The 24248-nt window shown below is 40.1% G+C and overlaps 1 protein-coding gene across 1 annotated transcript in view; it reads right to left on the bottom strand.

Annotated features, from left to right (window-relative positions):
* neto1l (neuropilin (NRP) and tolloid (TLL)-like 1, like) overlaps window positions 1-24248 on the bottom strand; it is a 71078-nt gene that overhangs the window by 3747 nt on the left and 43083 nt on the right. Inside the window, 7 exon segments of the mRNA XM_085172740.1 lie at window positions 872-946; window positions 1906-2533; window positions 6766-6879; window positions 12077-12222; window positions 13905-13987; window positions 21766-21893; window positions 22120-22161. Of these exon segments, the coding sequence (XP_085028866.1) occupies window positions 886-946; window positions 1906-2533; window positions 6766-6879; window positions 12077-12222; window positions 13905-13987; window positions 21766-21893; window positions 22120-22161 (1202 nt within the window). The 3' untranslated portion in view covers window positions 872-885.

Consider the following 24248-nt stretch of genomic DNA (forward strand, 5'->3'; position numbering starts at 1 on the left):
AAGACAAAACAGTGGGTAGCATTTTATGTGGCTACTCCACGTTATGCAGGCATGAAGCTGCAAGCATGATCTTATATATCGCTGAGTCACATTTAAACCAAATGAAACTTTAATTGTCAATTAAATTCAAATATGAATCAGATACGTTGCTATCGTTATTTCATATGCTGCTTTTTGCAACTTCATGAAAGCACATTTAAGGAGCATACGCACATCAAATGTTACACACAGCTATAAACACTACGCTTCGCAATTAACCAAACACAAAATCAAACACTACCACTGATCATGCAAATCTACAGAGGAATTCTTTATGAGTGTGTGATAAGTAAAGACTAACAGGATATTTACATCATCTCAATGTGTCTCCTTTAAAGCATGTAATGTGATGTTGTAATAAAAACATTTGAGTGTGTGCTTTTCCCTTTTGGGCCTTTATGTGAACTTAAGTGAAGTATGATTTTCTGTAGGCTAACTAAGGAGAGCTGGGAAGGGGTTAGACATATTAACTGATACCAGCACCAACTAAAGATGAAATTGGAGAAGTCCATGCTAATGAATATCCACTGAGTGACATAATGTATGCCTTCAAGGGGAAGAGGACATACAGTAAACTTGAGCATCACAAAGACTTCAAACAAACTCAACACGGCCAAGATGGCTGCAAGCAAGAAAACCATCTTGGTGAAAATGAACAATTAAAACATAAACATAAAAAAATAAAATAAAATATAAACCTGCGCAAAACAAACAAACAAACAAACAAAAAAAATCACAGAAAAATAAAATACATAAAAGTATATATTAACTGGGCAAACGATGGATACACAACAACATATAAAGATGTTGATTGTTGGATAAGGGTGCTTACCTTGAGATTGTCTCTTAGACCCTAGTGGTGTTGTACTCTGATTCATGTTTGCTCAAAGAGCCAATGAGGCAGAACCTGAAATATCATGGCTCTTTCATTTAATATCAAACTCCTTTTGCATAGAGAGATCAAAATGCATAATGTGCTACAAAACAGCAATAAACATCATTAGTGCTTTGATGGCGTCTGAGAGCCATGCATGCAGACTTGGTAGAAAATTAATTCAGTTGGAAGCACTCTGCACAGAGCACATAGAAAGTGCATGCAGGAAAACCTTGCATTTTTAAAGTTTTTCCTCCAAAAAAACCAAAAACAAATGTACTGTGATTCACATAGTGATTTTGTAAACATATACAGTTGCTTTTCAAGCAGTCACGGTACAAGTACAGAGTAAAATCTTTTTTCTATAGAAAATCTTGCTCATGCCAAAATAATGTGCTACTGGATAGAGATTACAAGTTATGTTTTTTTTTCAGTTATTACAGTTAGAAATACAAATGCGTATTTTATAGCAAACTGCATTCATTTGAATAGATGTCAGTGAATTAAATATCTCTGTGAGGCACCGATTCAAGCCCTTGTGGAAAACTGTCAAACCAGACGATTACAGAGTTATCATCTGCTAAATTGAGGTCTGTGTTTTCTTAAAGATCTCTGACAAACCTCAAAGCACAGTAGAGTTTAGAGTAGGAAAGCTATGAATCAACATTCACAAAAAGCTAGCTGGCAGAGGGTTTTTTTGTCTGTTTTTTTTACATTTTCAAGGATTAACATGCAAGACAGGACAAAGACATATTTGTCCTTTGTATTGCAGCCCTTTGAGAAAATGTTTTTAATGTAGGAAAAAGGGGAAATAACAAGGATCAATGCAAAAATAAAGGTTATTGTAATATCAAAATAATAAAAGAAAATAGGAAGCTAAAATGAAAGGAATGCAAAAATAAATGTAAATATCCCACATATATCTCAAAACATCCCCATAGTTAACTCTGGGGTTGTTGCTCTTCCCTGATCAGAAATCTATGGATACTGACCGCTGTACTGCCTTTTCGTGGCGTGAAAGCCGGTGGCTGGTGGTGGGAACTTCTTCCAGGTCATCGTCCAGGTCACATCCATTGTCTGCTGCCTCTTGTGAGTAGCTGTGCTTCATGACCAAGATGCTCCTGCGATTTCCCGTGGCCGGCAACAACGGCCGCACTGCCATGGAAGGCTGCGGAAGGTCTGTGAGCAGAGTGGCAGCCGCAGCATCACGAGCGCTCAAGTTGCCCCGGCTCTCTCGTCCACTGAGTGACAGCTGGGATATGTGCGCGGAGCCGGGGTTGGAGGAGGAGCCACAGTGGTGATCGTGAACGCAGCGGGAAGAGGCACGGCGAAGGGTGTGGTAGTTCTCAAAGTCTTCAGCCAGGTCGACTAAGTCCGCTGAGGCCGCTGTGGGTGTGGTGGCGCTCCGTAACGTACACAGCTCATAGTGAGGTGGCTCAAAGACCTCCTGGAACATGGTGGGGTCAAAGTCCTCACGTCGCAAGATATACTTTTTGCGTGGCTGCTTGATCTGGACAATAACAGAGATGATGAGGAGAATGAAGACAATGCAACAGGTGACGCCAATTATGGTCCCATTAGTGTTGTTCAGGTTGTCCAGGATGTTGGCTTTCCTCTTTTCTGTAGTGTGGGAGAAGAACAGCAAAACAAAAGAGGTAAAGTGTTTTTTATGTGAATGCAATATAATCCTGAGGGATTTACTAGGATAAACCCCTCCAGGAAACAGTAATTGTACAGTGTTAACACTAAGAGCCTGATTTAACTTACTTTTAAAATGTATCTCGGGCAATTAGACCAGAAGTGGTCAGCAATGATTATAAGTTAAAACAACCGCCAAGACCTGCTGTGATTCAAACATTTAACCACTTCACACATTTGGCCACATGTCTTTTGTAGGCCACATATTTACATACATACAGTGCTGTAAAAAGGTGTCTTTTCCCCCTTCCTGATTTCCTGTTTTTTGTATGTTTGTCACACTTAAATGTTTCAGATCATCAAAAAATTTTAGAAAAAGACAACAAAAGTAAACACAAATGCAGTTTCTAAATGAAGGTGTTTAATATAATGGGGGAAAAAGTACAAACCTACATAGCCCTGTGTGAAAAAGAGAAAAACTGTCATGGTTCTCAAGATCTGGAGAGGTCGTGGTGTGTGTTTTTTGTCTTCGCCTCTCCCACCAGGGCGGAACTGGACCTTGATTCCCCGCCTCTGAACCCGCCTTGAACACACACCTGTGGCTCATTCACACTGATCCTGGCAGACTACTTAAGTTGGCAAGAGAGGCTGCTTCCTCGCTGGATCGTCACATTACCTAGCGCCTTCTAGATTCCCTGCCGTCTGGATTTCTGTGGATGTGTGTGAGTGAGCGTTTTGGAGTGGACATTCAAAGTGAGCTGTGGATTAAGTTGAAGAGGTGCGTATGTACCCCGCCTTGGACCTTCCCCTCGGGCCCCCCTCCACCCCCTGAAGCCCCGTGTTATCTGTCTCACTGTATATATGTAGATATTCTCACTTGGTGCCACACTGTAAATAAACCCTCACCTTTTCTCTAAACTTCAGAGTCCTGCGAGTGAGTCCTCTGCCTAATAATCTGTGACAAAACCTAATAACTGGTTGTGCCACCCATAGCAGTAACAACTGCAGTCAAGTGTTTGCGATAACTGTCGAGTCTTTTACAACGCTGTGGAGGAATTCTTGCCCACTCATCTTTGCAGAATTGTTATTATTCAGCCACATTGGAGGGTTTTCGAGAATGAACCGCTATTTTAAGGTCATGCCACAGCATCTCAATCAGACAGGACTGGACAGGTCAGGACTTTGACTAGGCCACTCCAAAGTCTTCATTTTGTTTTTCTTAAGCCATTTAGAGGTGGACTTGCTGGTGTGTTTTGGATAATTGCTCTGCTGCAAACCCAAGTGCGCTTCAGCTTGAGTTCACAAACGGATGGCCGGACATTCTCCTTCTGGATGCTTTAGGAGACGGAAGTCTTCCATGCAGCAAAACCGCTCCAGGCCATCACACTACCACCACCATATTTTACTGTTGGTATGATGTTGCTTTCCTGAAATGCTGTCTTACTTTTACACCAGATGTAATGGAACACACACCTTCCAGAAAGTTCAACTTTTGCCTTGTCAGTCCACAAAGTATTTTCCCATAAGTCTTGGGGATCGTCAAGATATTTTCTGGCAAAACTGAGGTGAGCCTTAAAGTTTCTTTTGCTCAGCGGTGGTTTTCGTCTTGGAACTCTGCCATGCAGGCCATTTTTGCTGAGTCTCTTTGTTATAGTAGAGTCATGAACATTGACCTTAACTGAGGCAAGTAAAGCCCTCAGTTCTTTGGATGTTGTTCTGAGGTCTTTTGTGACCTCCTGGACGAGTCATTTCTGTGCTGGTCAGCCAGCCACTCCTGGGAAGGTTCATTACTGGTCCATGTTTTTGGCATTTGTGGATAATGGCTCTGTGTCTTCACTGGAGTCTCACAACTTTAGAAATGGCTTTATAACCTTCTCCAGACTGTGAGATCGCAATTACTTTGTTTCTCACTTGTTCCTGAACTTCTTGGACCATGGCATGATGTGTGGCCTACTTTTTGGGCTATCTTTTGGGGATTTTAAAAATAAACACCTTAATTTAGAAACAGCATTTTGTTTACTTGTGCAATCTTTGTCTAATATTTAACTTTGTTTGATAATCTGAACCATTTAAGTGCGACAAACATACAAAAATAGGAAATCAGGAAGGGGGCAAACATGTTTTCACACCACTGTATCTGTTTGGTCTTTAAGGGAAAAAAATGAAAATAAAACATTGGCTGTTTCCTTTTTATTTCATCCTGCCAGCTCAACCACTAGAACGGCCCGTACAGCCATATTGATTCTTGAAACACTTCATTTCTTTGCAAGCCAATCCTAACAAATGCTGCACTTGACTGTTGACAGGTGGATGAAAAAAAAAAAAAAAAAAAAAAAAGGTTAAACGACTTGGTAGGAGAAGTCACGCAGACAGAGCAGAAATCTTCAAAAGTCAACTTGACACTTTGGGGACATGTGATTGACACTGGATACAAAGGTTGTGGTAACATTTTAAAACAAAGTGCAAATATATTTTAAGACAAATACAACTGAATGCTTTTTAAGCCTTTCTAAGAGAAAGGGAATGAAGCATAATACAAGTTGGTTAGCATGCCTTGTTTACTGTAGCACAGCACAAGCCTTGATAACCAGCACATTTTGCATCACTCTGAGGATTTCATACTGGTTATTTTGTGGGGGAACAGTATGAACTAACACAGCTCAGTCCTGCTCTATAGGATTTTCTGCTTACAGTATCCACTTCTAACTATCCAAGTCCAACCAAACTGAACCATTAACCAGGTCAGCACAAATTTGTAGACGCTAGAAGAAAAAAAAAATCTCTAAACCACAAAACAAAAATGTCTGATGAAGAGATTTTGCCATGCTTTACTTTAGACTTGAGTTTTTATTTTAACTTAAGCTATCTTACAACATTACATCAGTTAGAGATTTGCATCGTCAACCAATTAATGAAACCTTTTAGTGGTTATTGCCTTAATTGCCTAGCTAGATAGCAACATGAAAGCTGCCGCTTACACTGAAATTGGAAGCATGCTTTTGTCTGAATTTAAGGACCAATTATACATAACAGAAGAATTTCTAAATGGGAATTAGTGATGGGATGAGAAAATGGTCTGGTATGTCCTTTAAAAGAGCTTAAGATTAAGTGCAGACTTCCATGAATTATCAAACAGATGGACATATATTTTATTACAGGATCACAGCTTTAGTCTATTTATTACACGGGTTACTATAAAGACACGCACACACACAGTACAGAGAGCCAATCAGGGTGACGGTCTGTGACATTTAAATGCTTGATGAACTTGTAGTGCAGTGGACTGAGCTTCAATGACAGCAAATGGTTACATTCAGACATGTAAAGGAGAAAGAAATGAAACTTGACATTTTATTGCTAATGAGGACAAATGTGGGGCCAACACACTACCAGAGCAGAGTAGGAGTCTGAGAGACAAGCCCTCTTCTTGCTGATTTCTGCACAATTTCAAACTCAGACTGTAGGCTGGAAAGGTATCTGGTAGTCTGAGTGAGTAATGGGTCACGCAGGATTTACCTAATTGATAAAATTTGTCAGCGGTTCTGCTTAAAGCTTCAGAGGGTTAGAGTGCACATTCAGAATACGCAAGCATCTTTTCTGTGCAACTTTTCGATCCGAGGGAGAAAATATATACAAAATAATATAGCAAGAACACATCTTACCTGCAAACCAGGCAAAACACTTTAATAGTCTAAAAAATACATGTATTGAATAAAAAGGATGCTGCATTATAAAAAGAAAAAAAAACCCCGACCTAGTCAATTCTTACTCCACTTTCTTAAATTACTGAATAAGATCAAGGACACTACAATCAGCACACCTCCTCATTATAAATTACGAACAGCCAGTAATAAGATGTTTGGGATCAATGTATGGATTTGGTGGCATTACAATTCTGAGAGGAGTGAAGGACTGAGCGACAGAGGAAATGAAAAAAATGGGCATTAGCTCAAAGTACGGGACTACAAAGGACAGTGGAGTGGCATCAGCTTGGATCAGTTTGACGATGGGTTCAAATTTGGGTGAGGGAGGAGAGGGAGAAGGAAGAAGGGGGTGGCATATAGCAAGAAGTGGCAGGTTTCTCTGTGTGTCACTCTCCATGGTGCTGAAACATTAAACATCCACTCCTATCTTTGTGTGTTGCTGTGACTAGCTGTTGGAAATCTGCTAAAGCTGTGACATGAGAGGTCAGAGAACTACACGTAACATCTCACCTTTACACTGGTTCTCATCCCAGGGGTAGACACAGTTCTGCATGCCATTACACACGAGTGTGTTATTTATGCACATGTTACTGTGACAGAAGAAGGCATCTGCATCGCATGGAGCTGGAAGGGGAGAGAGCACAATGAGCAATTAAGACATTACAGAAGTTTATTTATATTTGCACATTCAGTTCACAGGACAAGTTCAATGCAATTTTTAGTATATTTACCATCTCTAAAAACAGCAAACACAAAGGACGATTACATGCGCTACTGTACTGATCATTATAAGAAGTAGAGCAGAAGTCCAGCGTGGCAGATTTTCAGACTCAGTTCAAACCTGCTTCCCCTGAACCCATCTGTTCTTCATGAATTTTCATTCTCACCCTCCTCTTCAAACAACTTGTGGATATGAATGAATTTCTTGTTATGTGTGCGTATGTGTGCGAGCTGTATGCGGGTGAGTGTGCGGGGTGTCTGGAGAAAAAGTCATGACATTTTACAATCATTTGCACACACACACCCAAAGCAAATCCTTTCTATTTATACTGCATGTTGTTTATTTGTTCACCGTGACACCTGCCCCCATGGTGTGACCTGTCGGAGACACAACATTCACGCGTTTTGTCTCAGTGTGAGGAAGAAGAGCCATTCTTCAGAAAGACATGGCCTCCAAATCAATGTGCTGATGAGGCTATTATACACTGTATTTTCACGTTCACGTGAAATTTTTTTTTTCGGATTACTGTATGTAGTTAGGTGAAAAGCTGAGTACACCCTTCTTGCTTCCCTATGATTTAAGAGGGTAAGTAGCAGCCAGGTGCTGCTAATCAGACACGTTTGATTAAATGATCACGAGCAAATTTGAGCACCTCTACAAAAGCAGAGGTTTTGGCAATATTCGGATGTGCAACATTCAGTTGAGTGTTAGGACAATTCTGCAGTCTTCCCAATTGATGTCTTGGCAAAATTATTCCAAGATGAGACCTTGGGATGGGCAAGTTTGGGTTGCTAGGAGAAAGTCTCTTTTCTCTAAAAATAACCTGGAAATGCGGCTTAGATTTGCAAAGTTATGCACATCCTCAACACCAAATCAGACCTGCGGACCATTTTCTGGGTGTTAAGTAAGAGGTTTCTGTTTAACACTGTATAAACTATTTGATGTCATTCTACCAGTCTAAAGCATTTACACACATGGTTGTAATTTTGTAACTGTGTTAGTTAGAAATTAAAAAATAAATAAGTTAATTAAAAGATAAGATATTGACCTTTTTACTATTTATTCATTGTAACTGATAGCTGACCCTCCTGTTATTTTGCAAAAGTATCCCTAAAGCATACGAAGCTGAATATGTCGGCTCCATGCAGCTTTATGTGAAAAGGATGCAGAAAGCAGAAGTAATGCAGGATCACTTTCAGTTTCTCTGTGTTTTAAACGTGAGTGACATGTGAACAGAATAGCTCTGTTTAGCTGCTGGCTGTTTTGTTGCAGAGGAGCTGTCCTTCCCTGGTTTCTTGCATGTCTCTTACTTTCTCTCTTTATCTCTCACCTTCTCCCCACTCACACACAACACTGGCACTGGTGCTAAAGCAGCTTGCCAGTGGTATGGCAGAACTGGGGACTATTTGACAGTGTTACCGCTGTGATGTATGGCTGTTTTCATCCCAGCTCTCATCCCAAGTGAATAATAACACACCAAATTAGAGTGACTTATCTGTATCTCTCTCTGTAACCCATCCTGTCTGGGCCTTTGCCAGCATTTCCTGAGTCATATTGGCTCTCTGTGTGTGTTCTAATACTCCTCTTCTCATTTTCTCCCCCCAGCCTCAGTCTGTTTTTCCTAATCCTTTATGTCATGTAGTACACTCCACACCAAAGCTGTGACAGTTTGTTTTTGCTAACAGCCACCAGAGGGAGCCCACGCCTTCTTGTTTTCCACTCAAGGCAGGGTGAGACCAGATGTTATAAAGAGCGTGATCCACACTAATCTCCTGCAAAATTAATTTCAAGACATTCTGTAATAAAAGTGCTCTTTTGCCCACACAGAAATGTCCACAGTCGCTGCTGGAAGCATAAATTAAGTCGCAAATGAGCGGCTGATGAAAATAGTCTGGGTGTCTCTGCAGAGCGGGGTCTAAGAGCAAAGAGGTGTCTGCAGTGAAGTGCTATAAGCAACACCTGGTTATCATGAATCTTTAAATTTTAAATCTTTTTTATTTGGTACATGGTAACACATGCAATAATGCAAGCTCTCACGTGTTATGATTTGGGATAGTCAGCACCTACCTGAGTCTTGTTTTTTTTTTACCCATGGAGTTATTTTCTGTTACTCCACAGACTTTTTGATGCTTCTTTTTTATTTTCTGCTATGATTATCTAGATTTCAATACTGCTGATAATAAATACAGTAACACTACCCAGCAGAGTGCATTTGGTACTGATTTTTTACAATGCCCAGCACTACAGTCTCCCAAAGCATTCTACCTGCAAAGCAACCACAGTGTCTACAGATGATGATATAATCTAATCTAAGACCAAGCACGCTGACAGGCATTAGCATATTGTGTTGGTCTCAAACTCTTTCATGCACACAGTAAAGAAGCTTTCCTATAGGCAAAAAGTGACATGTGTAATGAAGCCAGAGCAAATTTCCATCTGCAACCCCGGAGACGTGTTGCAGATGAGCCGTAACAATGCTGACAGCTGAGATGTCGCGAGCGTACATTTATCACCTAAGACATAATTGGTTCTTGGGTAGAGGTAGGTATCACTTATGCTTCAAATTTGTAACTGTATACTACCTTCATAGAAGGCTGTTTATGTGCTTGTGTGTGTGCGTGCATGTGTGTGTGTATGTGAGAGAGAGGATGGAAGCAGTAAAGTTCAGTGCTAGTGTCAGCAGGTGTAAACTCTTCACAGATGGTAAAGCTGCATGTTTGTGTTTGAGAACATTGCGTTTCCCACATGAGCAGTTTGCCGGGTGTCAGCAGGTCTGAACGATACTCTAAGAGCCGTTGGTTCTACTGGGAACCAACGGCTGGGAACAAACATCCAATGGTTTAGGATCTCCATGGCTGGGGAGCACTTATGGTAACAATTGGGCTGTAAGCAGCTGCATGCGCGCACAGCAGAGTCACTCATCTGCAGTGATCACATAGGGCATGAAAGCCATTATTTTTGTTTTCATATCAGCTCGTTTTTGCTGTTCTGAGCTTTCATTTTTCTTTTTGTTACATTTCTGTGCAATAAAAAGTCATTTTATTTGTTAAAACTAAATCTAAACTATATTTTGACATTGCTTTTTCTAAGCTTACATTTGGCTGTTTGGCTGATCTTTTATCTCACATAAATGTTCAATGACTCATTTAAATAGTCGGAATATATGATGAGTTCATTAAAAACAAACAGCAGAAAAAGCAATGTTTTGTTCATGTAACTGAAACAATAGACTCGAGGGCACCTGTTCAGTAAATGTGTCTAACAATATCAAATACAGTCCTTTTCAAATTTATCAGACCACCTGTCATAAAAAAAACCCCACAAACTTTTTAGAAATCTGCTAAAACCAAAAATGTTATTGTCAAGGGGAACAATTAACTGCTAAAACAAACTCTTCTCTTCGGGAATACATGTTATTAACTGTGCTTTGGCATCTTAATAAAAAACAATATAGTATGTTTTCCAACACAGAACACCACTTTATACATATCAGATAGAAGCAAATACATCTGTCCTGAGAGCGTAAAACAAGCAAAGTCTGAATTGTTTGCGTTTTTCGCAGCGCTGGTACATTAGTGCATTCACTGTTGACAGGGTTGCTGCAGTGCTGCTGAGCTGTGGTGGATGCTGCTCTAAAGGCTGAGGTCTGGCCGGGGATCGCCTGAGTGACTTAGGCAGAGGCGTTGCCCCGGCAACAGCACATCCTGGCTCTGCTTGGTGAAAGGGCCTCACAAAGGGGACACTGACTTCACAACGTAAACAACTCTGTCGCTATTGCAGTTGCTTACTGATTAAGCTAAGCACAAGCACACAATAAACAGCCAATGAAGACAAGGTGCAGGTGTGTAAAGTGATAAACAGATTGCAGTTCAGTCTTTTATTAAACCTCTCTTTTTACGAGTTAATGGTTCTTCTCACAAATGATAATGTCAGTGGTTCCAGTCCTTTTGAAATGGCAGCAAAAAGCACTAAAATAACTTTAAAATGCAGTAAGTCCTTTCATTTAAACAGTTTGAAAATAATATTCTAAGATTTTTTTCTTATCCTATCTACATTCAGAAAGAAGCCCCATTCAGTTTCTGAAAACGCTCAATAGTGTGCAGCTGCGTGCACCTATTTCCTCGCGTCCTTGTCATTAAAAGGCACCGACTGATGCTGACACGGTGTAGACTAATGGGCCCCAGACCCTCTTCATTCATGTCGCTAGTACAAAGAATGGCCTCTCCACACGACTATCTCTATCAATGAAAATCCGCTGAATGAGAAATAGACAGACTGTGAGTGTGTTTGTGTGAATTTCAATCTCGCTCAGATTTTTTTCTGAAACAAAACAGGTAGATGTGAACATATTGTAGGTTTGGTGCAGTCACAGTCTCTACCTATTTTAAACAAAGGAATTAGCTGGTGCAGATGCTCCACCTGTGTTAATGCAGCAAAGCTGAACTCAAATCCACCTGTGCTGTCATCTTCACATTTACCCACAGGCAAGATTCCCTGTGATGGAAATGGTGTTCCGTGGTTTCCTGCTCGCTGCTGTTTACATTGTTATGAATCTTAATGGAAACTCATTATAGACCATTTCCTATGACGAAAGATTCCAGATGAAATATGACCAATGTGCAAGAATCACAGTGATATGTCTGATTGTGTTTTAAAACTCGTTATTGGAATAATTCTGCAACTGAACATAGTGTGGGAAAATGTAAATGCCTCTATAACCTGCGATTACTAGGCAACCAACAGGAATGCAGCATGAAATTACACACTGATCGACACTCAATTAAGAAGAAAATCTAGTTGAGGCAAAAGACTTGTTTGCACGATGTGTCGACCAGCTGTTATTATGACTGCACCGCGGGGGGTTTAGCATGAAAAACAAATATCAGAGGAAGTAATAATGTGTCATGTGTGTGTGTGTTTCAGCAGGTATTTGCATTGCACTGTCTGCACAGACCAAACATGAGGTTTACATAAACTTATAAGAGTGCAGAAATCTCACAGTTTGTAGGTGCTTTTATTTTGGCAACTGCAATTAAGCAAAGACCAGATGAAGAAAGCTGCCTAAGCAGGAAGATCATACTGCAGTAAAGATCAGCTTACGTTCTTGGTAGGTTGTGAAAAGGATGCGGAAGCGACTTTTGCGGCTGGCCTCGTCTGCCCACATCCTGATGACTCCCAGCGTGGAAACCAGCATGATGTCGTTGGCCACCGTGGAGCAGAACTTGCTCTTCAGGTCTTCCACTGAACTGAGACATGACGGGATGAGATAAGCATACATATTTTATTATCCAGTAACATAGGCAGTCACTGCGCATCTTAATAATCCACAGTGTTGGCAAGAGCAGTCGTGGTTGCTTTAATATTTTTTTGTTTTTTTTACTGGGCTGTTATCATCTGATCGCGGCTAAATATTCTGAATCTCTCAAGATAATAAACTGCCACTGAGCTCAAGTGTGTAGTAGATAGTGATTCAATTATATCCTTATCTCAGTGTATCAAATATCGTTTTCTTTAATCTGGATTTCGAAATCTCATTATTTGGAGATTAAAAACAGGTTACTTTATATTAATAGACTTGTTTGTGAGAAGTGTGCGAGAAGCAAGTGTGCAGCTTGCATGCTGTGAGTTAGATAAGAAGATCAATACCGCTCTCATATCTGTCCTTAAACTGCAAATCTACAGTCAGCAGTTGGTTAGTGTAGCTTATCATGAGGACTGGAATGGATAGCCTGACCTGGTTCTACCCACAACTAATAAAATACAGCATCCAGATCCTCTGAAGCAGGGGTGTCGAACATAAAGCCAAGGGGCCAGAATCGCCCAGTCCGGCCCAATGGATAGCTTTAGAAAATGTGAAAGAGGTCTTACATTTTTGGACAATTAAGTGTATTTTAATAAGTTTTAGACATTTTGACATTGTCTGTAAGCTCAGTGTTATAATTACAGGACAGTTTTTGAACTGTACACATTTATTTCTTACAGCTAAAGCCCAAACAGTCATGCTGACACATTTCTTTCATTTGCGACAGCAGCATTCATATATCATGTAGAAAGACTGAGATGTACTGTTGGAACTGACCTTCTTTCTCTTATAATGAAATATCTCTATTAAACCTGTAATTAAAGTCCAGCCCACTCGTGATCAGAGTGGGCCGGACGTGGCCCTCGACATAAAACGAGTTTGACATCCCTGCTTTAAAGCTTGCTGCTTAAAATTTTACGTAAGTAAACTTGAAAAGAAATCCTGCCCAAATTCCTGAATTTAAATAATTTAATTGCATGTAAATTTTCCATGTAATTTTTTTTACAATTGTAAAATTTTACATTTAATCAAATTTGATTTACTCAATTGGTATACATTCAGTTTATAGCAAGCACAATTCCCTTAGTAAAGAATTATTTGAATAAATTAACCTTTTGATATTATATATTTCTGTCGCATATTACTCAAAATTATTGCTTCATGTTTATTGAGGGAGAAGACTCCCATTTTTGACTGCATAAATGAAAATTATGAAGTTGTGATGTTACATATGCTGTGACTTGACCCTTTCCAGTCATTCAGCTCAGTTCATCTGTATTTCCCATATAGACATGAGTAGCATCATTCTTTTTATCCAGCTTTAATCAACAAAGCCAATATGTGATTACCCTTTAACTCAGCTTAAATACTTAAACAGTTTCCAGTTGACAGAAATCAATTCCTCTTAAATTAAAATTTGATTTCTTTTAGGCGACTTCCATTTCATGTTTTCAGAACAAAAGCTCATGTAAGACTAACCTCCTATCATTAACTGAACAGCACAAAGTTGTTATGTGAGGATAAAGTAAAGTTAAGTAACATTTATACAATTGAAGATTTAAAACAAAGCCCTCTTGTGCAACAAGAGCATGTCACATTAAAGATGTACAAAAAAAAAAATCACACCTGCCGCCATCATACACTGCCACAAAGTTGCGCTTGCATTCATTGGAATTTGCCATCTCATAGTCGAGAAAACGCAGGTAGATCTGTCCGAGGAGGCAGAGAGGAGGGAAAAACAACAAAGAGAAGAGAAAGAAAAAGAAGCGATCAGGGGAGGAAAATCGAAGGACACAGTAAGATTTGGAGGTGACAGAAGAAAGATGTGAAGCAAACAGCGGAGAGGAGAGACAAGTGAGAGAAAAGATTTCAGCTCTTTCCTATTACTGCCCAGCCATCTCAGTCATTATCCAAGCGCCTGATATAGCAGCCCTGTAATGAAATAAGACTGACAGACAGCAGCTAGCACAAAGTCATTACATACGCATTTCAAATGAAGACTCAAAGACAGACGGAGTCTATTAGCTTTGCACTCATCCATATCTGTTGAGATAAAGAATTACATAAAACCTACAACCTTGTTAAACTTTAAGGAGATGTTGGACATTTTGCCACCAGTTTTGGATATTTAAGCAAAAAAAATGTCATCATTTAAAATTAAAATTCAAAGAACTTGTACCCCAAAGGACATATTTGGTATATAAACAGACTTACCTTATGTCTAACTATTCATGAAGCAACTAAGACAGATACAACACATGCTCTGTTTTAATATCCTAACAATCCCTCGTTGAGTGAAATATCCACCTTGCTATCCACCTTGACTCTTCATAGTAGCTATTCTGCACTTCCTAACTGTATCCGCACAATTTTCTGTCACTCATTCATCAGGCTGAGATCCCCCAATCACAGCTATGGTTCTGGTCGGCTGCGCACAGCACTTGCCATCATTACGGTTAATGAGCGGATGGCTCCTGGACTGTGACAGGAAAATTTGACGCTTTAAATACCCAAAGACAAAAGCTGCAGATGGAGCAGGATAATGGACCCTGCAATGTCAACTTGGCTTCACCAACATGACAAGCAAAATGGACTAGAGGGGGGAAAACAAGCTAGCTAATTCTCCCGAGGTATCACACTGATGTCAATAATCAGTCAATTCAGCTATACTGTCACAGGGATTGGGGCAGCGTTTTCTCTCCTATACTGCGATTGTGGAATTAAATACTGTCAAATTCATTGCAGGCTTTCTGATGCAAAGATGTATCCAGTTATAAACTCAATCACATAGGAAGCATGTGACTAAAAGTGATTTGTCCCAGGGAGTGTATAGATTACATTCACATTAATGGCTCTACACTGGGAGAGGGGGAGATACTCGGAAAATACACTTAAGCTGACGCCACTTTGAGTGCTGTTGTGTTCTTGTCAATATTACAATGATTTCCAGTACAGAGCATAAAATATGACTGAAAGCTTTAGACTGGAGACACATGCAGTAAGTGCCTAAAATTTGGTTTCTCAGCAGTTGGGATAATGCCGTGATTAAGTTAGTGATCGGAGACGAATGTCACTTGACATTGTAGTACAATATAAAAAAGGTTTCTAAGTTTAGAAGTTCTAAGTTTTTGTCACGGTTCTGGGTCAGTTTCTACCCAGTATTTTGAGTTCATAATGTTTTGGTTTAATTTTCCATCAGGGATTGTTTTCTTGTTCTCTTGTTGTGTTGATGATGTCGATTATGTTTATTATTAGGGTTTCATGTTTCTGTTTATTTGTGTTTAGGATTTGCTCTTCGGTTGTGTCTGCTTAGTATGTCTAGTTCCATGTGTCATTTTCTGTCTGTCTCTCAATGTCGAGTCTGCGTCTTAGTGTGATGGTTTCTTGTTCCTGTTTTATTGTGAAGGTCTGTGTCTCATGTGAGTGTGTTCAGTTTTACCTCTCGTCCCGTTAATGATTCCCAGCTGTGTCTCCCACCTGTGTGTAATCTCCCTGTGATTTTCTGAGTGTATTTAAGTCGTGTCTTCTGTGTTTGTAGTTGCTGGTCTGTCTGTGTTTCCACCCTGCTTCATCTGTGTGTTTCCCTGCAGTCTACCGTCATCTGTTTCCGCCCGCTCTCGTTCATGTTCGTGTTCTGTACTCAGTTTGTTCCCAGTCTAGTTTAGTCTTTGTTCGGTTCGCCTTTTGTCCATTTTTAGTTTGTGTTTAATAAACCACCATCACACCTTTACAAGTGCCTGCATTTGGATCCTCCTTTATTTTCCACACGGCTCATCTCACTCGCCGTGACAGTTTTTAAGAACAAGGAAAACTTTGGATTAAGGGAAAACTGCCAGAAATGACTTTGACTAAGAACAAAGAATTTATAATACGTGGATGATGGCTCCTTTCCATATGGCAGATTACCAAAGACGACAGATTTAATACAAAAATATTAAGGTTATAGTGAAGGTTAAGGTTACAGTTAGGGACTCTCTGCCAATTTTCTCTTTGTCTGTTCTACAGTTGAAGAGGCAAATAATTGGTAAAAGCACCAATGAGCATGTTAATTAGGACACTTGGCCCCGTCGTTTCATCGTCAGCGAATGGTGGGAGAATTAGACATGAAGTTTTCCACCTACAGCACAAAGAATGCACTAAATTCAGCCATCTGTAACCGATAAAAGTACTTTTTCAGCAAGCGGAGACTAATTGCTAATGCAAAACAATGTTGATATAATGAACAAATTAGGATTTTGACATAGACTTCAATTGGTGCTAATGGCTAATTAAAGCAATAAAACTACAGCCATTAAATAGCATAATTCCCAGTCTTGACCATCATGACTGTTTCTGGATGGAAGCATGACAGTGATGGTGTTGAGGAAGGGGGCATCGACTGCTTCTCCACACCGATCACGTTAGAATATCTGAACGGATGCACTGTCACAAAATTGTGTACAGAGTCTTGGTTCTAAAGCTGGTTTATGCGCAAATAATGAGAATAAGGTCAGCTCTATTTTAGGCTTGGTTTTTAATCATATGGATACAATTTCTTTTAATCAATCAGTTCCTTTGCTGATATCTCAAAATTGTCAGTTATCGTGTGAAAATGTAGCTTTTAATTTTAAATATATAACCCTTATGAAAGACTAACCAGTGACCTGCACACTAACCAGTTAAGCTGAAAAACTGGCCCCCAGACTGGCCGATGGCTTTCTAGGGTGAGAGTTTCTAATATTGTAGCATGCTAACATGCTTAACTCGAGTACTTTTGTATGGCAGGCCATAAGGATGTGCATGTCTGTGAAAAAAAAAAAATCCTTTCAGTATTGTCTTTGATCAGGCGTTGCATACACAAACTCATTATCTGACCGATGTAGTTACTGTGTGCACTGACTGGAAGGTGAACAGGAAGGCCTCATTATGTGACAAATATATAACATTTTCTAACAAATTCACAAATAAAAGCTTCTGATGTTGTTTTTCTGTGGCTCCTAAGCCCTAACAGGCCGATGATGAAGAAAAAATCTGAGTGCAGATGGCATCACAACACAGAATGACAGCAACGGATAAGATAGATACAATCACCAATTTGTACGGTGAGAGATTGGCTCCAGCAGGGAAATAGGCTGCTTCTCCATTGATTGCAGCGCCCAATAATGACGCCGAATCCATCATTGGCCGGGGAAGAATATGCTCGCTCTGTTGCTAAAGGGTGTCTGTAACAGCGCGTGCTGTTCATTACAGTCAGAATGAATGTCCATATTTTGACCATTATCATGAAAGGATGTAGAAGGTGTCAGACAGCGCGAGCAAGAAAAATCCAGACTGTGTAAAACAGACGGGACAGAGATGCTCTGTGGAAAACAGAGAAACTGATGAGGTAACTGAATGTATCCCTCAGTACAGCTAATACGTTTGCGCTGAATTTGGACAGCTGTCCAAAATAGCCCAAAGAACCTAAAGAAACAGAGCAGTGGTGATAGGAAGAGTTTATAAATTTAAATATAATGCAGTTTCACTTCAAAGTTTTTGTAAATCACTCTTATTAGGCATGTATAGCACTGTGAATCCTAGTGAAGGGTAAACTATTCTGAAGTGGAGGATGAATGGTGGTGTAAAGTAACGTGATGGTATTAAATTTGGTGCATTGCTGTGACTTCTGGCAACAACACATGGTCATTACTGCTTACTTGCAGGTATGTTTTTCAGTCAGTCTCCACCTTTCTTTCCTTTTTACTCCATCCCTCTCTCTGCCATCTGCCATGTGCCATCTCACCCCCAAAACTCCATCCCTATATATTTAAGATCTTCAATAAAACGCATTATTAAGCATTGCTTTCCGTTATCCCCTCCTTTCTCATGCTTCCACCTCCTCTCCTACCTCCTTCTCCCGGCTTCTCTCTGGAGTGCTCCGGTGCAGTCTAATTAGAGCCTCCGGTATAGGATGTCATTATCTCTGCTGTTTCTGGCACACTGGGTGTAGTGCAGTAGTGTATAAGCATAGGGAGATGAACACCTTGCCTTACACACTGTGCGACCTCCATGCATGCGTACACACAGTAATGTAGTCCCGCTCTCTGCAGCAGCATGTGAGCATGCATGTGTCTGCTTGACAGAGGTAGTGAGGAACCAGAGCAGACAAAGAGAGAAACTGTAGGTTTTTTATATTTTATGTGTAACTGAGTGCGAATAGTTGTAGTGCAGGTGGGAGCTTCAGGACTGTGATTTACAGAAGATAGAGTTGTACTAAAAATGTGATTTGCTGCCTTGTCCATCAGTGCCAATGACTGTCAGCCTCTGGCCCATGACTTGGCCTCGGAGGCATTTCTGCAATACGAAATGTGACACTTATTCAAACTAATACATCATACTGCCAGGCTTGCTTGCTTTGTTACTCTTTCATGCACATAACTAACATATTCACACACAAACGGAGAATGCATGTGATGCGCACAAACTTGACTTGTCTGTTTTGATGGCTCACTGGCAATGCATCAATTGATTTTTTCGCAATCTTTTAAAAAAAATCAAGCATAACCTTTAACCCTGGCAAGACTCCCTGCTAATAACTGTTTCAATTTAACACTTATTGTAAGCTTCCATGTGACGACTAAGAGTAAGTCTCCTGATTGATGCAGTTGTATAACTCCCGTGGCCTTGAGTTTTCAAAACAGCTGAATCCGAAGGTCATTTCTGAAGGGAAACCAGAGCATTAGCAGGAAATATGCGACCCGAGGAATATGCCAGATAAGAACAAATACTGTGCCCATGAATAACAGTCGAACCATTATCAGCCAGTCATATCATAAGCCAGTGTGTGTGTGTGTGTACAGTACAGAGAGCCGGCAGTTCCGTATGAAAAGCCTGTGTAGAAAAAAATACTGTGAACCTAATCACAGCTTCCATCTGATATAAACTATGCCTTAATAGCTTCTCTAATGTGTACTCTATAAATCTTAAAATATCTCCACAGTAACCATAATAGCATGGCATCACTAATAAGCACTGAATTAGTGAAACTAATAGTGACACAGTAAAGCTGACAATACAGCTACCTTACCTCACCCCCTGGAATAACTGAACAATGCACGTACTCGGAAAAATTGATTCCTATTAACATTAAGTCAGAGCATGTCACTATTTCATATCCTGCTGTAGTATCTTATTATAATGATCATAGCATATCATCTCTTGCCAACTGAGAGACGATGGCAGCAGAAACCTAAGAAAGAGGAGGAAGAGGAGGAACCATCATGGAAGGACAGGCCCCTGCACGGTATGTACGACCGGCAGATAGAGGAGGTGGCTGATATCCAGAAATCCTACCAGTGGCTGGACAAAGCTGGACTGAAAGGCAGCACAGAGGCACTAATCATGGCAGCACAGGAGTAAGCTCTAGGCACAAGATCCATAGAGGCTGGGGTCTACCACACCAGGCAAGACCCCAGGTGCAAGCTGTTTAAAGATGGCCCTGATGCTAGCAGGCAGGGCATACGTGGAACGCCATAACCAAGTGGCCAGCATAGTATACAGAAACATCTGTGCTGAGTATGGCCTGGAAGTCCCGAAGTCAAAATGGGAGACCCCCCTTAGTGTGGTGGAGAATGACCGAGCTAAGATCCTGTGGGACTTCGAGGCACAGATGAACAAAATGGTGCTGGCTAACCAACCGGATATAGCGGTGGTAGACAAGCGAAAGAAGGCGGCTGTAGTGATCGATCTAGCGATACCGAATGACAGCAACATCAGGAAGAAGGAACACGAGAGGCTGGAGAAGTACCAAGGGCTCAGAGAAGAGCTTGAGAAGATGTGGAGGGTGAAGGTAACAGCGGTGCAGTGGTATTCAGAGCACTTGGTGGCGTGACTCCCAAGCTAGGAGAGTGGCTCCATCTAACCAATGAGCCTCCGGGTAAATTTAGATCGAAAGCCAAGATGTGAATCCAGTAGGTTACAAATGTGCATTGCAACTGGGATCTTAAATTATTGACCAAAGAAATCAAACACATACTATGTCCCTTAAATGCCTTAAATGTCTCTTTTTAAGTGACAATTTAAATGTGTATGGTTTTTGGTGATCATCACCAGCCACACCTAACATTACTGTATTCCAGGTAAACATCAAACCCAAAGCTTACAGATTAGGTTTTGTTTGTCTTTAAAACTGACCAGATTTCTATGTAGCTTGCAAAGAAGACAAATAAATGTATATATATTTATTAAATGTATATACATTTTGTTTTTAAGTGTTTACATACAACCAGTTCTTTTGGTCATCTGACTCTCTACAGTGGCATAATGAAGATAATAAGAATGATAAAAATAAATGAACCACATGTCTGTGCCATAAGTGAGTCATAGTTAAAGAAGCCCGTCATGACCAAAGTTATAAATCCATTCTCACATACGTACAAATCAGACACGCGCAGATCCAAAAGACACTGTAATATAAAACATGGGTTTATTTAATGTCACGATTTATAGTTTTAGTATTACGAGGGAGATCAAATATTTTAACATTTTAACTATGCAGACACCATAATTCCTTCCTGCCCTTGAAAGAATTGTTCTAACCATGAAAGTCAAAGTAAAATTGTGGCCTTATGCTATTAAATCAAACCCCTCAAATGCACTCAGAAGAGGGCCAACACTATTTGAGCAGCAGATTTACTGCAGTCATGGATGTACAGGATCAAACCATATAGACTCATATGAGAGGTGGTAGCATTTGTAAAATATAGCCTTTTCCTGCACTGCTGCTCTGCCCTTAGGAAACACTTAATCCCATGCATTAATGCAGCACAGGTACCTCTAGTAGATAAGGAAGCATGTCTAGTGTGTATTAGGGGTTGGAGCAAAGGTGTGCATGCATGTCCTGTATTTGTATATGCACAACACAGGCGAGGAAAACAAATGCAGGATGTTGCAGGCCTCAGGGTCAAACTGCAACGCAACGCCATTTTATCAATGGTAACGCTTCCTGCCTCTGTTTGTTCAGTCCTCTCTCCTTCTGCAGCGCTCTCTCTTTTTTCTTCCCTCCCTCTATTCCTCTTGGCAACAGCTCACTGATTAAAAAAATGGGCCTGACCCCAAATAAACCCTTCTGCCTATCTGTCTGACCCTAGCGGGGAAACAAGTCCTCCCCCCAGCCACAAACACTCTCGTCGGGATACTGCTGACAGCTGCAGACAAACTGACATGTAATATCAAAGCTTCCTGATGCAACCCGGGATCTTACTGCCTGTGTGGCGAAATATAGAAAGGAAACAGATAATTATTAAGAAAAAAATATCCTCAATATCTCAACAGAAGCCGGAAATTTCACAAAGAATACATCCAGGATTTGTCAGCTGAACATTAGTCTTTCTGATGTAACTATGTTGTGCTGTCATCAGCCCAGCTAATGGGGACACAATTTCATTTCCATTTTATTTCATGTGACATTTCAAAATTTGACTTCAAATCAAATTCACAGTTTGATGGGAGCGTAGTTCACGTCACTGACCTTGGAGCGAGGCGGGGCACGGATGTACCATTTACAGTCGACGGCCTCGGTGGCACCAGCCTTTCCATCTCTGGTGATCTGATGAGACTCGACGATACCTTCTGGGCCAACCATGTCATACTGACAGGCTGAAACACACACATATGTATAAACACACCCAAAACAAATGCATGCACACATGTGTGGTTCATGCAGACAAACACTGATTAAGAAGTATAACATATGCACCAACACACAGTATGTATATAAGTGATAGTAAAACAGCATAAATACACTTTAGAGAGACAAGAGAAGAAGAATGGATGTAGAGAGAGAAAGAAAGCAGTAAGCGGGAGAGAGAAGGAGTGTACCTACAGGGCAGAGGTGGGGGTATTCCCATGTCTCCAAAGTCTGGATCTGAGGAGAGAGCAGAATAGAGGAAGGGGGAAATTATTTTTTAATATATGATTACAAAATCAAAATCGTTACAGAGGAAAACACAACAAGGTTTATCTATGTACTGAGGAACTTCCTGCAAAGACAACAAACTGCTGTCCTCACATATAAATTATTTCAGCGTCTCTGAATGCTTTGCTGCTTTTTCCTCTTTGAAGTCACCTACAGGAAGTTCTCCAGATATTCTCCATATAACATCTGGTTATGTATGACGTTTGCACTTTGCACTGGTGGATTAAGCATTAAAGCAACATAAAAAAATATTTTTTAACTACAGGTACCAACAATGTTAAGGCAGCTGTGCCATTAATGTTTTAAACTGGGAAGTGCTCCAATATCTATTAGTCTATCTGAACCCGTGATGTTAGCATGGTGATGCTAACATCACCATGCTAGCATTTTAATTACTATACAGTTTAGTTTGTCATTTTAGCACACTCACATCTACAACATTGGAAATGTAACTAAGTGTGAGCTCACAAACCGTTGCAGGGCATGCATGATAACGAGTCTAGCTGAAATCATTGAACCAAAGTACCAACGTTTTAGAAACTGATAAAGCAGGATGAATAAACCAAACTGAGCGGCAATTCTTTTTTTTTTTTTTTTTTGATCTATGGAGTCTTTGAAAAACGCTTTTTTGTTTCCTTAGAGTAGTTTGATAAAATTACAAAAAGAAATCTACTCCACCCACATGCAAAGTCCTGCAGTACAATAAAACAACCTCTTAATATGTTTGTCAGATATTGCTCTGGATAAAATCAAACGATTTGGAGGATTGAGGCAAATGCACGCTTGGGCTTCAGTTCAATATTGTTATCAGGACATTGCAGCTGTTTTTTTTTTTTTTACAGTAATTTGGCTTTAAACCAAGACAGGTGATGATTTTGTGAAGTGTAGCAGCCAACTTATTGATGCCAACATGAGGTCACCGTCAAGTCAGTATTTACGCACAATCAGGGTTGAGTAACGACAGATCACATGCAACCAGCATCATGTAATATTATTCTTTAAAGAAACTTAAAGAAACTGTTCAATTATAGATCATCAACGATTATTAATCACATCGTAAGTACACCCTTAAAAGGCAAAAATAGTTTTTAAATTGGTGACCAATTGTGTTTAATAACTTATGATGAAGATGTTTGCGTTTCTTAAAAAATGTCCTGCTTGGTGGTGCATTTCAAGGTCCATGTTGGTAATCCTGACTTTTGAGAGTCCTGACTTTACAATCCATGATGGCAGCAGTGCATGCAAATGTTAGCAAAACTGCAAAACCTGTAATCTGCTATGATCTGTGACCTGCTAAATAAGCCATATAAAGAGCCCTGACCAGTCTCTACCCACGACGGGTTGCAGAAGTGTTTTTAAAAGCATAAAGCATTTTTGTTAAAATAATTTCCCCTAGGGATCAATAAAGTATTCTGATTCTGATTCTGAAAACTGGTACTGCGCTGTATTGCTAGTGATAGATGAATGACTCCACCTTGCTAGGAAGCATAACAAATCCTCACTTTTCTAATTTTACTACTGGAACACAAATAGCTAAATGCACAAACATGTCAGAGCTGAAGAATCTTTCTCAGTTAGATAGCCAGTGTTTAAAAAAATGTTCATTAGGGTTGGAATTTTGTTTTAACCATCAGATAGCTTGCATGGATAATGCTAGCACTAGCTTAGCTCATTAGCTAACACACAACATCACTTATTTTAGCTATATTTTAAAGCAATTCGGGTTAGATTACATTTTTTGCAAGTCAGTGAATGAATTGGTGTATCCAGTAATTCATGACATTCAGATGATCTAATCTGACCCTGCTTCCTGTGCAAATGACGCTGTAAGCCTCTGGAAAGTATACAGCAAAGATAACATTTCTTGGGCTCGGCTCCCCTGAGCTCACCGCATAAGTCTCATTTTTGTTCCATTTAGCAGTGCCAGAACAAAGCATAACTGAGGCTTAACAGACCTAAACGGAAGAGAAGAAACATTAAATATGTCCTAAAGAAAGGTTTTAAAATTTTAGCAGACTGCGAGGCTGTGACGGTAA

The sequence above is a fragment of the Neolamprologus multifasciatus genome, chromosome 9 (genome assembly GCF_963576455.1).
Source record: "Neolamprologus multifasciatus chromosome 9, fNeoMul1.2, whole genome shotgun sequence".
NCBI classification, from domain to species: Eukaryota; Metazoa; Chordata; class Actinopteri; order Cichliformes; family Cichlidae; genus Neolamprologus; species Neolamprologus multifasciatus.